Source organism: Musa acuminata, chromosome BXJ1-10 (assembly GCF_036884655.1).
Source record: "Musa acuminata AAA Group cultivar baxijiao chromosome BXJ1-10, Cavendish_Baxijiao_AAA, whole genome shotgun sequence".
In the NCBI taxonomy this organism is placed as follows: domain Eukaryota; kingdom Viridiplantae; phylum Streptophyta; class Magnoliopsida; order Zingiberales; family Musaceae; genus Musa; species Musa acuminata.
Genome location: NC_088336.1, coordinates 26,010,392 through 26,027,635, shown reverse-complemented (window position 1 = coordinate 26,027,635; position 17,244 = coordinate 26,010,392). Strand labels below are relative to the sequence as shown.

The 17,244-nt window shown below is 36.6% G+C and overlaps 2 protein-coding genes across 2 annotated transcripts; both read right to left on the bottom strand.

The window, feature by feature from the left end:
• Window positions 1–1,794: 1,794 nt before the first annotated feature.
• LOC103968428 (CMP-sialic acid transporter 5) lies at window positions 1,795–14,377 on the bottom strand. The gene is made up of 16 exons (XM_009381646.3): window positions 14,042–14,377; window positions 13,353–13,613; window positions 11,260–11,376; window positions 9,374–9,430; window positions 8,270–8,347; window positions 8,093–8,137; window positions 7,390–7,449; window positions 6,998–7,120; window positions 6,215–6,292; window positions 5,970–6,039; window positions 4,491–4,598; window positions 4,212–4,345; window positions 4,060–4,136; window positions 3,636–3,684; window positions 3,495–3,557; window positions 1,795–2,164 (listed from the first exon to the last, which is right to left on the bottom strand). The coding sequence occupies exons 2-15, from the start codon at window positions 13,521–13,523 to the stop codon at window positions 3,507–3,509; spliced, it is 1,218 nt and encodes a 405-aa protein (XP_009379921.2). The 5' UTR covers window positions 13,524–13,613; window positions 14,042–14,377; the 3' UTR covers window positions 1,795–2,164; window positions 3,495–3,506.
• Window positions 14,378–15,278: 901 nt separating this feature from the next.
• LOC135595014 (uncharacterized) lies at window positions 15,279–16,600 on the bottom strand. Its single transcript, XM_065085518.1, has 2 exons — window positions 16,068–16,600; window positions 15,279–15,605 (listed from the first exon to the last, which is right to left on the bottom strand). The coding sequence occupies exons 1-2, from the start codon at window positions 16,582–16,584 to the stop codon at window positions 15,526–15,528; spliced, it is 597 nt and encodes a 198-aa protein (XP_064941590.1). The 5' UTR covers window positions 16,585–16,600; the 3' UTR covers window positions 15,279–15,525.
• Window positions 16,601–17,244: the final 644 nt, after the last annotated feature.

Here is a 17,244-nt window from a genome sequence, read left to right as displayed (position 1 = left end):
ATCAGCCATCGGGCAAAGGTGAAGGGATATGACAACAGTCACAAAGATATAAAAGCCTTGAGCAGCGGAGAAGAAGAATCTTACTGATTTGTTCTATCTACCTTTCTTCGAGGTCAGATGCAGTTGATCAGAATAGTTTCCTCGGTGACTTCCTGCATCAAGGCTCATGGTTAGTGCCACAAAGATGTAAAAGGATGAGGAGCAGCAGACTGAGAGAATGAAAATTAATGAGGAGCTGCACATGAAACATGAAATCTAATAGGAATATCCCCAAGGTGATGTGCTGCGGCAGCTTTTTATTGGACTTGATGATAGACTGACTAATACACCAATATCCAGAGAGGGATTCATATGATGGAGCACAAGGTTCCCTGATGCTTCTGGGACTGCATATATTGACAAAAAGTGAACAATATATTCTTGAAGAACATTATGTGACCAAAAGCATACAGAAAGCACCTCCATTACACTCCCCCATTTATACGTCAGATATGGATTCTGCAAATAAAAGCTTACCAGCTTAAAGAAGTGGAAGCATGCATACATGGTGGATGCGACAATGTGGGGGTTGGCACTGTTCAACTATAAGAATAGATGTCACTTGATTCATGTCAAGAAAAACTATTTTAATTATAATTATTTAAATTATAAGGATAATACTGGATATTTTTGCAACATGTTAATTTGAAAACTACATAGGCCTACCAACATGTTCATCTAGAGAGTATGATCACATTTTAGAAGGAAACTACATTTGCCCTTGCTTTGTAGTTGACATTCTAAAGAACAATAGAGATGATGCATAGTTTCTCAGGATGAACAAGAAGAATTCTAGGAAATGTTTACAAGGGGATTAATCTGTACTGGATGTTAAAAAGGGGATTTTAACAAACTTGTATGTGCCTCAAAAAAAAAACATCTCTGGTGGTAGCACCTGTGAAGGATTAGTTAGACTTGTGTACCTCGAAAAGCTCTAATCAAAACATCTTCAGCTTCTCAGAATGCACTCCCCAATTGCCGCTCAGATCACATTCCTTGAGTTTGATAATTCCAGAGAGCAGAGTTCAATTAGTACAGATTCATGATATTATAGTTTCATATTCCCAAGCATGTTATACATTATCTAAAAAACATGTAACGAGGTCAGTCAATCAAACAAGATAGCTTAAAAATAAGCTTAAAAAATTTAGCAAAACCAATAGAGATTAGAAAAAAAAAAAGACGGGTGAAAGAAAAAAAATTAAAAGATCAAACTTTTGGCAAAAATCTGATGAGATGGCTCACCTGGAGGAAGGACATTGTAGGCAAAGACCTCAAACTACTTGGTTAAAGCAAGAGACAAAAATATAGAATAATTTCATGCTATAGCAAATAGGAGAACATTGAAAACTCAGTGTCTAGAATTTTGAGTAGAAAGATTGACCTAAAATCTAATATAGAAGTTGTGAACGTTTATGGGGACCATTGTAAGAAACTTCTTTTCAAATATCTAAGACAATCCAAGTTTAGTTCATTTTGCAACATGTATCTAGTTGACAAGCTTTCAGTACAAAATAAATTCACTGGACAATAGAATGTTTTCTCATTTATGGCAAATATAAAACGATCACAATCATAGTTTGCTACCTTGGAGCAACAAACCAATATTTCACATAAAATTAAGCTTATGAAACAGCCCTGGCTTCTAGTTTCCATCCAAGATTTTGTTCATCGTGGAACACCAGAAAAAAAGATGTAAAAGTCATATAAAACCCCTTGTTTTGGCTAGCAAAAAACATGACATATGTTTCTGTGTAAAAGGATTTATTAACCAATTAAAAGAATAGGAAAAATATCATTTTACATGAATAAAGATGAAGACAACAGGTATCAGAATGCCTAATAGCCAAATGTAATATAGAAAGGCAAGACAAAAGAAATTATAATAAATGGTATCAAAGTCCATTTCTTGAATTACACCACCAGCGGATGTTTGGATACACCATCTCAATTTTCTCCGTTTCATTCTTCTGTACTTTTAAGCTACGACTGCGACCTTTTACTCGTCTGGAGCTTGCCCAGCCAAAACAAAATTTGTTTCTGGTTTTTCACTTTTCTGAAAATTGTTATACCCAGATAGTGTTTCAACTGTATGCTGTCAATAAGAAGACTTGTCCAGCTATACCTGTTGTACAAATCCATTGTCAAGTAAGTATGCAGCAACTGTGAGCAGCTTCAAGATTGTCTAAGTATTAACGATACTTTTTTACAGGAGAATCCAAGAAATAACAATAGAACAGCAGACAATTTTAATTGCCAAGTTATAATTAAGATGGAGTGTTGGATGAAATTAATCGCTATGGTATCTTTCTCTATAAAAGGACAAATTTATTAACAAAAAACTTTTCAAGGTAACAAAATTCAAATGAAGAAGGGTTAATTAACCTGAGCTAAAAGAGCAGAAACTTGCTGCAAACCTTTCCAGTTGTTTGCTCCAGACAACTCATTATGTTCAATGTGAATAAGTTGTTTCCTAGTCTTCAGAACTAGAACCATCCACTTTATCCATGAACATTCTAAATCTAACTGTTAAGTGTCTGATCTGTTAGGCATCAACTAGCAACAGATTCATCCTAAAGCCTAGGCAGTAGTCCAAGTCCCAGGGCACTAGGATAAACCCAACGCAATGCATTCTCATTTCTTTTGAGTAACCTAACACATGATTGTCAAACATACATTGACACTCATAGTGGAATATGGATATCTAAAAGCGCTTTTAAGACATTGTGTTTGTAAATGAACTAATCTTACCAGACAAATATTGTCATAACCCAGAAGATAAGATATATTGTAAATGAACTAATCTCACAAGACAAATATTGTCATAACCCAGAAGATAAGATATCTGGATCCACAAGTATGAATACGTAAGGTCTTACAAACATATGCACTCTCAGATTATTTTGCTACCTAGTCACAAGCTCACAAGTCCAAACAACTGCCTATACCAACAATAATCTTACCCAAACAGGAATAATCTACTTGTAAAGTTGCATCAAAATTTCAATGTGCCTCATCACTAAATTCATGCTCATTTTCTATGGTGATGAAACCTATTGCTTTCCTTGCTAAAAAAACTATTGCTTTCCTGGTGAAACATGAAACACATACGAGCAACCACTTCTTGCAGAAAAATTGTGAAAAACATTATATTGTGGCCCATTAGACTCATTTGTAGAACATAATCATTAACTTCTCATCCTAACATTCTCCATTCATTTTCAAGAAAACATGAGTCTGACCTTTAGAGAAATCTTTGATAGCATATGACAAAGAGATGTTCTTATTAAGATATGATGAATAAGTTGCATAAGTTGCATCTAGTTTATATCTATTCTTAAACAAAATAGTTTGATTTTCCTTATCACATTCAAGTGCATCTTAGATTTGATTGGAAACATCTTAGCTATCAGATAATGCACTAAATTAAAAGTTTACAAGGATTGGAGTGATACCTCAAACTTAAATTAAATGGGCAAAAGCGGTTGTCTCTCATCATGTCCAATGTGGTGGCTGGCCTGAAAGAAAGTGATTATGATGTGTAAGGATATGCTGATACTTAATAAACAAACAGTTGGGCTGTACAATTATCTTACATCTTCAGCAGCACCAGCAGTCATGTTTAAGAAAGAAGCTTCCTTTGACCTGAAAACAAAGCAAGCATACTAGCGAATGAAATTATAGTAATTTAGAAGATGTGCATTCAATATCTAAGATTTCTTTATTAAAAAGCAATTAAGAATGTAAGGTTGATTCTTCAGACTCCAAAGGAAGATATTTCTAAAAATAACTTATTGGTTAGACCAACTTGTTAATAAAATACATTAAGACCATTTCGGAATAGGGCATCCCTTAACCCACTCCCCAAAAAATCACATATTCACACCCCAAGAAGAAATAATAATAATATTTATTATTATTAAATAACAGTCAATGGAATCCAACTTAAATGGCACTGTTGTTGACAAGATACATTCGAAAATGAAAAAACTGAATGATCAAATAAATGAAATGGCATACCTGGGATGTTCAGTTTCCATCATTTCTAATTTTCCAACTGGTGTCTCATCTTTGACTTTGGCAATGGGAGAGAAGAACTAATATAAAAATATCAAGGTTATTGAAGAAATGAAAGGCTCTAATAAATTTAAGAACTTAAGTTTGGCAAATACCTGGTGCATAGATACAAAGACTATGGAAATCCCCAAGATAAAGTTCATGGTCAATGTATGACCAAATAATGCAGCGGAAGCGATGCCGGTAAAAATTGTCGCAACAGTAGATGAATACTTCTTCAAGATTGTGTCTGTAAGCATCAAAATTAGTATTCTGACTAATAACAAAAAAAAATGCCCTAATATTGTAAAAGTGAACTAAAGGTGCCTAGCAGTGGGTAACAACAAAACAAACACAGAAACAATTCCAATTTACCAACATTTAGAAAAATTTACCAGCATATTTAAAAAAGAATGATGAAAGTATGCCCTGTGCTGCATTGTTGCATATCAAAAACATTGTTGCCTTCGAGTGGCCTTCAAGGATATTGAAGCTCCTAGGCCCTGTAAAAGTTTTAGAATGTGAAACGAAATAATGATTCATATCTCTAGCACAACACATCAACAACAATAACAACAATAACAACAGAGCCATAATTCTCAATTATTTGTGGTCGACTACAGGAACATTTTATTGTTATTGAGATTTGTAAAAAACCATATGTTTAGTTAAATTCGGAGTACTTACATATTTATTTATAGTTTCTATTAAAGTATTTTTAGGTCTTCCTTTATCTTTTTTCATACCACTAATATTAATCATTTAACCTCTTCTGACTACCGCATCCGAAGATCTCCTAAGCATATGCCCGTACCATCTTAAATGATTTTCCCTCGTCTAATCCTCTATCGAAGTGATACCTAGTTGTTTATAAATAAAAATATTTCTTTTCCTATCTTTCCTAGTAACTCTACAACACATCAGAAGCATATATTGTTATAAACAATTAACCAAACATGTATCATTGAATGAGCTTACATTGCAACCAGTAAAGATCTATACAGCAACTACAGTAGGTCTTTAAAGGTGCCCATTTCTGTTTGACACAATCTTTAAGTGGTCTATTGCTAAGTTGACAACTAGGTAAAGCAATAACCCATGAAGCCTTCTTAATTCGTATTCTGTAGCTATATTTATATAAATAAAACCACATTAATGAGCTAGGATTCCTACGAAATAGCAGCCTTCACATGTTTTGCGTTAGAAAAAACATGTTTTATGCTACCATGTACTGAGGATATTGAGCATCAGGACTAAAATACCCTCCACACAAGATCAGTGTTTAGATACACTTATTTGCTATTCCTAGTAGATCCACTATTCAGTTACCAAAATTCTTTTAGAGAGATTCCTTTTTCACTTAAAAGATTGATGATTGGTATAGCACAGTGCCAAAAAATTCCTAGCCAAGTTCTTCAATTCTCACAGTTTTTATTCAAAAATATATCATAAAAATATCATGGATTTTCAATCCCAATAATGTATAATTTCTTTTCAAGTTCCATCAATCTTCCTACCGTAGTCTTGAATGTTGCCATTTCTTTATAAGCATGACAGGCCAGAGGTTCTGTTACTTCTGATTGGCTCATTAAAAGCATATGAAGACAGGAGTAGTTCAGGTTCCAGAGAAATGCCATGCTGTCCAAGATGCAATACAATAAAGCAAAAGTTTTTAACAATTAAAACCACAAGAACATAAACTTTGCCCTTCTGATCGTATACAGGAATATTTTTCACCGGAAACATGTGTACCACAAGCCAAAATAATGTCATCACAAAATGATCCACTCAGAAAATGTAAAGGACTGGTCACCAACAACATAGCAAATGTGTGGCACCAATATGTTTTGCATACAGGAGTCAAGATGACACACCTTGGAAAATGGCAGTTCCTAGAATACCCAAAAAGTTGAATATTGCACCGTAACCATACAAAAATAAGTTCTGCAAAAGTGTAATAGAAAATTGTATCATGCATTGAAAAAATGACTTAGCAGCATAACATCATGGAGTAAAATTTTAAGGAGAAAATACACTAAATTAATAACATTATCCTCCTCCAGCTATTCATCTATTGAAAATGTATTCAGCAAGACTACATTCTGTCATAAAGAGTCACCTGAAGATAGATGCTTGTCTCAAACTGGCTTTTCAAAGCATATTCATTATAGACAGAGGCCATTGATGGAACAGTAACCTGCAATTTCAGGATACCATGTGAGAACTTAAAGTGGAACTTAATTATATAAACTGTACAATTAGTAAACTCTGTACAACTAAGGTTATGTGTGTGTGTATATGTAAATAAATAAATAAATAAATAAATAAATATATATATATATATATGTATATATGAATGTATGTATGTATGTATATAAATATAAGGTCACATTTATATCACTTGGACTCTAGAAGAAAGGTAATCTAATAATACTGATACTCAACATCTCAACCCTTCATGAATTTGTCAATTATTTTATACTCAAAAGCCTCTCCTACAGAGAGAATAGTATGATAAACCAAAATTAACATGTCATGCTGAATCAAATCTAAAGTATCATATATTTTGATATTCAATCAGAAGTTTGAAATTCCAGCAGGTAAAGGAGTTAATAACTTCGTTACATTCTGGGATCTTTTGGTAAGACAAGGTTACAATTGGAGTTTGGGGATGTTTGTTTCATGATAACAGAAAATTTGGAGTAAATCCAACTTATTAGAATTCCATTCTCAAGTTTGATAATTATGTATAAAAAAAGATGTAGAAGAATCACAAATAGAACATAACTAAAGTGCTCTGAAGTCTGATCAAAATTCACAGATTCTAACTAGAGAAAGCAAGCAAAATCTTGTAGAAAGCAAAAGTGACAGAAATACCAAAGATAAAAGTGATAAAACTTACAAAAATTAGTGTATATACATAAGCGACCATTGTAATTGGAAGAGCCAATGCAGTTGAACTCTCAGGCGATGATTGAAGCTGATTTATGCTTACCCCAATTAGCAAAAGCGCAAGAGCCTCCCACTGCCCATGACAAAAAAGTAAAGAAAAAAATATGCAGGCCAAGATCAAAACATTATGATTAGGAATAAGAAATCACAAAGGGTCAGTAAGAAGCTATATTATTCAGGTATGCCCTCACAGAAGATCATCTCATATCAAGCACTTCAGGACTAGCATATCATAGTTTGTATCTAACAATTTATCCACAACAGCAGCAGACTTCTCTTGGCCTCATCCATAAAAGTACATCATGCATGTGAATCATTACCCATTTAATAGTCCAAACTGACCTGAATTATAGAAAAACGCCTTCGCATTATAATCTTTAGAAGAACAGCAATCACCAATACCTACAAGAGTTTGCATAAATGCAGGTCAATACCAATAATGCGATTAAATAAATTCAGTTTTTAGCATCTTGTATGAACAAGCCAAGAAAATGATGGAATAGAACAGAATACATCAGCAAATGATTAAAGAACAAATCCTTGAAAAAATCTAGATTTGGTAATGAGGAGAACAAATAAGATGGATTGGTTATTCAGAATTGTTTTTGACTGAATAATAGAAAGGCAGCTGAGAAATATGCTTTGCATGTTCTTCCACATGGAAAAGAAAACATAGTAATATATTATTCTGCTATACAATGTGCTTAATGTTAATAAACCAAAACCTGAAGAACTACATGACATAATATGTGTATCCAAGTGACTCCATTTACATCACAAAGAAAGCTAAACGTGTCAATTATATGGTAGACCTGCTGGTTTCACCAACGAAAATCTATACACCAACTAGAGAAATCATGCATAACCATGTCTAGCAAAAATAAGAGACTCCATGAGCATATTTGTTATTCTATCTATTTAACCATAGCACAGACATCACCACGTAATTATTATTCCAGCAAATAATGTTTCTTAAAATAAACTACATGCAAATGAATGGTTTAAAAGCTAAATGTGATGAATTAACATTTATATAAAGCAATACCTTCAGATTGCTCAACATCTTCACAGTTGCAGGATTAAAATATAACTGCAAAGAGAGGGAAACCAATAAGTAGAGAACATAAGCAATATTAAGTACCCAAATGTACCAATAGCTAAAAGCAAACAAATGTAAATGTAAGTTATAAGTTTTTCAAAATATATGAAGCTGGACACAAACCTGCATGATAAACTTTAAGTAGTTATTGATTGCATATAGAAGAGCAGGAATGGCTAGAAGGACATTATTCCGAGCGGCCTGCAACATGTTGGAATAACCTCCATATCATATCATAGCATGAACACTAAATCAAATTTCCTGATAGCCCTATCAATTATTCGGTTGTAAAGATGAAGCAAGCCATAGTAGAAATTGAATTACAAATGATCCAGTTGGTACTACTAACCATGACCCTAAACCACATAATTTTTATAATTTGCAGAAAAACAATCAAGAAAAGCCATATCAACCTTTCCCACATTTTTCTTACCCTTGGTGCTGAAAATAATGCACAAACAATGAAGGATCTAAATTTAATTCAGATGAATCTTATTTCATTACAATTTCTTTATGCACATAAATTTGATTAATTCGAAAAAAACACAACTTTAATGTGTTTTATTATTCTTGTATAAAAATGTACAAAATAAAAGATCAACTCTCAGATCAACCAAATATTGACCAGAGAATGGATCCAAAATTATGGAAATGGACATTTGTGTGTAGAAGTTTGCAAAAAAGATCAGTTGTTCTTTGTAATTCTGAATGGATTTCATTGTCTGATTTAAAACAAAGTTCTCCCGACAAGGCCTGACAAATTTCTTCTCTATCTGACAAATAAAGTTCTCAAATGCACTTTCTTCTAAGTTAAATGAAACAAGCAGTGGTCTTTAAATCCTAAAGTGAACAATTACAAGAGCACTCAAGTCTATCTAGCAAATATTTTTCGTAGATATAGACTCAGTCACCTAAAAGATTCAATTTTTTTTAGTTTTCTGTTCAGGGCAGCAGTTATTTTGAAAGTTCAATACCAGCAATACCCTATTAAACTAAAGGGATGTATACTTATGATAAAAGAAAAGCATTATACATGAAAATGATGTAGAAAGAGCAGCTATAAGCTATCATAACTAAATGCTAAATAATGGATTAAAAGACGATGCTGCAAAATCAGGAATGCTCACCCAAAAAAAACTACAAGAGAAGTTCAAAAGATAAAAATATGACAATATGAAAGTTACAATGAGCATGACAGTCAATTTTGGGCATGCAGAAATACTCTACCTGTGCAAATGTGGCAATTGATAGAAGGGGTTTCTCTCCAACCTTTTGTTGTCTAGCCTGTCAAGTTATATATAGAAATGATGACAAACCATACCAATACATAAAAACAAAAACAAAGCAGAACTCCTGCCATGTTTGGATCAAATATCTATCAAATATGATTATACCAAAGTATGTCTTAGCTTATATAAACAAAATCTTACAGACTGTGCATAAGACTCCTGAAAGTCAGAAAGCAAGAATTCAAATTAACAGTAGTAGCAACAATCTGAAAATCAGAAAGCAGAGATATAGAAGAGAGAACAAAAAGGGCAAACCCAGTGCAAAATGCTCCTGCCTATTCAACCTATTCAACGAATTATTTGAGGGTATTTGATATTGAGTTCCTCAAACACATAATTTAAAGAACAGACCATCACATTTCCATTCTATATCATCTTCAAATCTGTGGCATACTATCCTCCATCCTCCTCTATGCTGACTCCTAAAGAATGTCAACATAAAACTGGAAAAACTACTGTATCTGAAGCACACCTGAAAGTTTGATAGAAAGCTACTTGAGTACAATTTCTTATAGCCATCATTAATCAGTTTTGTTCAAAATGTAAACGTGGTCCGACTTTAGGGTTAAAGAAAATTGGCCAGTTACCATTCTTGCAGGTACACACAAATAACACAACTGTACATGCTACGGCCTTTATGTGACAGTTTGTACTGCAATAGTTTTGAAACCCTAAATTAGCCTGTTACAAATAAGTACTAAGATTAACTCTCAGACTAGTTAGCAAAAACAACACTTAGTAACCAAATGATCATATGTTAAAGAGAGGATAAAGAACCATATTCTCCTAATTATCAAACATATCCATGTTCACAATCATCCAATCATTTGGCACTATCCATAGAACTCTACGCATGTTATGCATGTGGAGATATCAAAATTGAACCTCTTCAGAAAGAAACAATCATAAAGACTTAACAAGAGAACAGTGTCTATCGTTACAGTTGTATGGACAGTCCTGATCATGCACAAGAACAATGAAGCTATACAACCATAGTCTTCATCCCTAGGCCTTCACTCATGTTTGAATAGCACATATCTCGTCATGACTAGACTAATGGGATAAGTAACTCATTAACTTCGTTGAGCCTGAACCAATAACCCAAAATGCTTAAGCCCAAGTTAATAGCATTACACTCATCATACGCTTATAAGTCAATCTAAGTCTTTGTCCATTTTCCGATGTGGGACTAAATTGGAGAATTACAAACTCAAAGTGGGCTTAACATCGGCCCAACATAGCCCAAAATCAGACTTAGCATAGACCTTAGTATGGTGCATGTGAAACATAACCAGTGGTGGCTATACATCATGTCGTGTCGTGTAGCCCTATAGCCCTTTTCCTATTCAAGTCTTTCACTCATATCCCAATACTATCACCTTTGATACAAATTGTCACAATCTAACCTGATGATGAGATAATGACCCCGTTAAATTCACCGAGTCCGAACTACATATCCAAGATACTTAAACTCAAATTAATAGTAGTATACCCATCAAATACTTATATATCATCATCAACAACATCCAAGCCCTTTGCTTAGAACTCTCAAATGCTGAATTAAGAAATGTTATGATTAGCTGTTAGACCTGATCTCAGACCTCCATGTTTCTAGCTTCTAAGCATGTTTAAGAGAGAACTTCAAAAAGATATTCAAGAAAAGGCTACTTGGCTAATAAAGTCGTCCATGTTAATTGCAGTTTGAGATCATGGAACCTAAATTCCCTTGAATTCCAAAGTGTCTAACAAATGGAAAATGCCGGGATAAATTGACCTGATTCCCACAGATATATATTAAAACATGAGCTTAGAAATAAGACAAACCTGGAATAACAACATAATGATGGCAAACAGGACTTTTGCAACTTCTGTTAAAAAGTTCACACTGATAGGACTAAACTTGAACTTGCCATCCACCTTGCACATATAGACTAGTATAGGCTGCAATAGATTTCAGGATCTGGTTAAGCACTATCAAGTTTTCACAATATTACATACCAGAAAAAAACAACTGTAAACAGGAGCTTGTCCTATGAACACCCAATAATAAGTGCAAGTGTATGTGATTGATCAGAGGTTCCCAAGGAATAGCGTTTGTGACTGCCTATGGTCTGAAATTTGACTTGTGCCTAAGTATCAGCACATTTACCAATACCAAGCAAGATTAATTCTCCAGAAATGTGGCTAATCATGTTCACGAGAGCAAGAATTATTTACTCAAACCTAAAACATACTCTAAAAAATTGAATCTCAAATGTTCTTGTAAACTCATCATACAAAAAAGAAAAGGTTATTCTCTCCTAGCTTCTACCACACTAGATTGACAGTCTTGTAGGTGATCCACCCTGTCCTTAGGGATGGAGATCTGTTAGCAGGTCAGCAATAATGCTCTAGTTATGAGATGTCAAATCCATGTCTACTTGTGACCATCACCACCCCAACAGAAAAGAGAGATCACATTCTATGTTAGACGCACAGGATAATGAAGTAAAGTATATTAGCACATAATGACATTAGCATATGTTGTCACCAGGCATATATGACAAAGGTTCAGTTGAGCCTCTCTGAGCTTTTATCATTCTGTATCAATTATACGTTACCTTCTCTGTATTATAAAGGTTATAAAAGCTCTCTTGCCTTTCGTTTCTCATTTATGAGCATATTTCCCCTTTTGGTGGTTAGGGAGATCCAAAGTAGGGATATAACAAATCCATAACAGAAATCATCATGCTTCACCTAAAGTGAATTGTTGTGATCCCTCAAATTATAATGAAAAGAATCAAATCATAATTACAAATTATATTTCTATCATTTCACACTGAAGTCATCATATTTTGTATGGTTAGAAACTGTCTAAATTTGTAGAACTCGTTAGTTCATTTGTTTCCTCAGTCTATATGGGAAAGATTCGCAATATTGCATACAGTATTGTGGTTCCAAACAAGATCAGGATGGACTCCGTTATTACTCCCAAAAAAATGCAATAGCAACTTTAGTAACCAATAAATCTACAACAAACATGCGCTAAATTCAGCAGTGACAATGAACTTGCCTAGGATGAGTGATCAATGAACTTATATACATGTTTGAGATGATGGATTCTTCTCTGAATGTTTGTACACTAATCTTTAGCTGGAAGGGAGATAAGGAGTAAATATCACAACCAGCAATAGTTGTTTATTAAGTAACTATAAATATTTTATTTTGATGATCAGAAGCAACCATATTTAAGTTCACAGTAACCAATCCAAATACTCCAGACCCACATCTCTTAGGCTCTTAATCTGTCTCCATACTTATGATAAGAAAATGTAGGTCAGGCAATGGCAAAAAAGAAAAGGGCAATGGAGGAAAAGGCTTTAATTAAAACTTTGCTCATAGTGGTTGCCTAATTGACTTTTGTCAAAGGTCTTAATGTTTGTCAATATGACATACAATAGTTTTCAATTTCAAGTCTTGATATTATACTCAATTGATCTAATTAAGGGACAATTTACAAAAATAATCTAAAACATGCATTCTGCCCATGCCACAGGTCAAAACACTTAAGCGAATGAGAGAGACATCAGAATTGCCATGTTCAGTATACCAAACTAGAAGCAAAAGTAGAGCGCAGCATTTAACAGGCATGAATCAGCACATGAAATACAAGTGAAAACACCTCTATCTGTACATATAATTTGCTGGAAATTTACATATTATGTGGCAACCACAATGTGTACCGACCAGCGCTTAATTCATGTGTCTAAGGCAACAGATGGAAAATGAGCGAAGTTTCAACTATTTCTACCAATGAAAACAGAAGCTAACCGAGTCAAGCTTGTGCCACTGGGAATAAAATGTAAGCGTGCAACACTCTGCTATATTCTAAAGGAAAACTAAATCTGAAGATTACATGACCATTCAATATAAATTACCTGGAGACCGACCAAGATACAATCACCCACAACAAGAAGGAAGTTGAGAGCACGATATTTTGATGACACATTACTTCTATGTTTATCATATGCCCTTGATACAGATCTGGGGCTTGGTGAAACAAATTTGGAGTGACAGTAACTGCATTCTATCATCCCGTTCTTTGGCATCTCAAATGTAACCCCTCTTGCTAATTGGCCTATAGACGGCCAATAGTTCCAGAAATCAAATCTCTTGTTGTGGTATCAACAACACCAGACCTGAGAACATGAGAGCATACAATAAGCAAATAGTATAGGAAGTAAAGATAATCCATGATTATCCAATGCTGAAAAGTTTCGACAAGTATAACCTTATAAAAGATCAAGGAGCAACATGTAAAACAAACAAATATACCAAAAGCGACCTCCATATAACAATTGGCCTAAAAATTGGAACGAACCAAACAGATGACACCCGGAAATCTCATGATGAATCCTATGACTTCAGGCCCATAAAACCAAAAGCGCTCTCACTTTAAACTTCCCAGCAAAATAAAACATCACACATTCCCAAACAAAAAAGACAACAGAAAACCACATCTCCGCTATGAGCATTCTATTCAAATCATATATGATCCTCGAAGATAAAATGTAAGCCCGCAAACAAAGCCCAGAGTCATAATTGAGGTAAGGTTTCGGAGACTGACCAAGATTCCAGATCAAGATTCACCTAGCTTAGCTTCGACCGCGCTCGTCGCAGAATGGAGGCGGTCGAAACCAGATCTAATCCAACGGAGTCCAAGTCGAAGCAAGATCTAACCGTCGCCACCTGCAAATCCGGCGGGGATCACAAGATTCGAGGCCTTCTCAATGGGATCCCGAGATCATTAGGGTTCTTGAGATCCGGATTTATAGAACTCGAGAGATGGCCGAGAAGAATCACCGGAAAGCGGCAGAGGCCACGGCGACGATATGGGAAGCGGAAAGTCTTCACACGTTTGTTTCCTTTTATAATATATCACACAAAAACTAATAAACCTGCGCTCACCAAACTTTACACCTCCAAACGACACATTTGGTTGGTGGAAGCAAGTGAGTTCCATTGGTTAACGACCGAGCGTCAAGTGGGTATGAGTCGAACAGTAGGTAGCGTACCGGTTAACACACAAAAACGTGATTGTTATGATACGGTAGCCTTTCTTCGCTTTAAAATGCAGTTTTGAACGAGCGCCGCTTGATGCAGCAACTCGAGTAATGATTTGATCCAGATGCTCGCGTGGTCGGTGACGACGCCCCATATCGGCTACCGGCGCCCCGAATCGCGACTAAAGCTCCGTACGCAGGACACGAAGCATTCCTCCATTTGCCGACTTGGTGGTTCCCAACCCACGAACCTGTTATGTGATTGGACCCTTGTGGGACCCACCAATTTAGTTATCACTTGTTGTGGAAGCTTGGTCGAGCCACGTGGACTTATCAGATCCGTCAGATTACCGGGTCGGATAGTGGACATCCGAAACCTCACATCCTGATAGGTGACGAACCCGATCCGCTTATCTCCGGTCGTTCTCCTCCTCCTCCTTCGAGATGACGTCACCAAAAAAGGGAGCAGAATTGCCCCCTCTTCTCCTGCATCGACGTCTCCAGTCAAAACCCTCTTCTCGATTCGATATCTGAGACTTGAATCGGTATGGTTTCTGTTCTTTTGAGGCGACTTTCATTCTCATTTATTATTGTTTTTTTCTTAAGTATTTGAATCAGATGCAATCGGACTAGCAAACATTGGTTATTCTTTCTATTTTGGACAGGAAAAGTTCTCACCTTTCCCGTTTCAGACACCTCGATCGCTTCGGATTTGTAGCACCAATTGCTGGGGAAGCGAAGAGTGTTCTTGCAGCAGTTGTTGAAGCAGAATTCATATTAACATCATCACGATACATCATGTGTAGCAAAAATGCAATTATTCCTGATGCAGAAAGATCATACATACTAAAAGACAATACATTATTAGTGATCTCAGATTTCAGGAACACTTTCTCTGTGCCTCTGCTTCAGCAGCCACATCGCATTCGAGCCTTGCTGTGCCACTGAGAGAGTGTTGCAGAGCATCTCAGGCAACATATGGCAGAGCATAATTCGCGGGGTTGAGACATAGCACCACTGGCTGTTGGATCTACATGGATCGTCTCCATCAGCTGCATAATCTGACAGTGCATGCCACTGCTTGGGCCCAATACTTCAGTCTTGCTTTAACTTCTTCGGGATGGTCACCTGTAAATTACAGAGGTAAAGAAAAGAACTGAGGAACAACAGGCAGAATAAGACAATTGGGATGATCATGAGCTATTGGCATTTCAGCAAGGGAAAGCAGATTATGTCAGTTGGGAAAACAGGGGAGGAGATAAAAAAATGAACTTGATGATGGAAGATCAACAAGGACATCATAAGCTAAGATCACAACACGCTTGTTCGTGGACTGAAAGTATGCGAGATTCAGAATTGCTGTGTGTAAATTGATATGAAAGAAAGTGAAGCGGTCAACACTTATTTCAGTGGATAGATCCTTCCCCAAAAAGAAGGAAAAGGAGCGAACGTAAAAATGAGTGTTTTGATCTGAAATCCTTGAAAATGTTTGGATTTTTGTTTTCCTCCTTTGTCGGATCAGAACCTCCCAGCAAAGCATTCAAGGTGATCTTCTAAGATTCGCGTGTGGATGCAAAGATGGCATCTTACCGGGACTGGAGATCTTCCAATTGGCGACCGGAGGCGTAGCGCACGGCTCCGCCGCCACGGACGGTTCGCCAGCCGCCTCCAACGACCTGCTCATCGAGTAGCAGAGCTCCAAGGCCGGCAGCGTGCCGCAGAGCTCGGGGATCTCCTCGTAGCTGAAGCCGAAGCCCAGGTCCAAGCACCCCTTGAGCTCCTCCAGGTCGTCGTCGGTGAGGCTCCTCGTCCTCCCAACCCCGTCGGCACCGTCCGGGCCCCGATCTGCCCCCTCCACGTACCCCTCGAGCGTGACTCCCCCGCCGGGCCGGCTCCTCCGCGGCCACGCCTCTTCCAACCCCATCTCCTCCATCTCTTCTTCCGCTCTCCTCCAAATCTTCTTCTTCTTCTTCCTCTTAGCTCTCTTAGGGTCAGGGTTTGGATTAGGGATCGAAACAGGGGATTCCTCTTCGGAGGAATAGCTCAAACTACCCATCCCTTCCTCTCTCTCGGCGCCGCTTTGGCAGGTGAGGGTGTTGTTCTTCATGAGTTTTATGGCGGTATTATGCCATCATGACAGGATTACGATATGATCGACCATCGCATCCGTTATATCCTATGGTGCGGAATGTGATATAATGGGAACAGAAAGACTAGGAAGAGTATAATATAAATTTCAATATCAAACGGATTGTTGGATTATAATATATATATATATATATATTATATATATATATATGAAGAAGCCAATTTTAGAAAACATTTCTCCCCTTAAAGAACCCAATAAAAAGACGAGAACAGAGATGTTGACTTATGGCTGTCGAGTACACCGTGAGGAAGATGAAGATGCCAAAGCCAGGAAGAAGGTGGCCATCATACTATGCAGCGGTACGACTCTCGGCCTAACTGGTAGCGTCTCCGCGTACTCAACACCACAGCATCTTCCAGTAATCGAACCAAACAAAACAAAGGCTCTTCGAGTATCGGAAGACAGAAGAGAAGCATGCAGCACAACCATTCGACAGCAGCAGGGACATGGAAGCCAAAGCTCTTCGAGTACCTGAGACATGCATTCTCTTCTTCGACTCTCATCAACTGAGTTGACTGAAACTGCACGAGTCTGTCTTCTCTTGTACTCTCTGCAACAGATCATCGACGAGTAAACAAAAGCATCAGGCATATTTGTCATTTGGAGTAGAATGATATG

Excerpts from the sequence above, each read along its gene's own strand:
- LOC103968428 (XM_009381646.3), bottom strand. The coding sequence starts at position 13,523 with ATGCCAAAGAACGGGATGATAGAATGCAGTTACTGTCACTCCAAATTT. Across the intron at positions 7,121-7,389 it reads GGCGTTTTTCTATAATTCAG|TGGGAGGCTCTTGCGCTTTT; the intron begins GTCAGTTTGGAC and ends TGTCATGGGCAG. Across the intron at positions 4,346-4,490 it reads ATTCTTTTTTAAATATGCTG|ACACAATCTTGAAGAAGTAT; the intron begins GTAAATTTTTCT and ends TGATGCTTACAG.
- LOC135595014 (XM_065085518.1), bottom strand. The coding sequence starts at position 16,584 with ATGAAGAACAACACCCTCACCTGCCAAAGCGGCGCCGAGAGAGAGGAA. Across the intron at positions 15,606-16,067 it reads TTGGAAGATCTCCAGTCCCG|GTGACCATCCCGAAGAAGTT; the intron begins GTAAGATGCCAT and ends TGTAATTTACAG.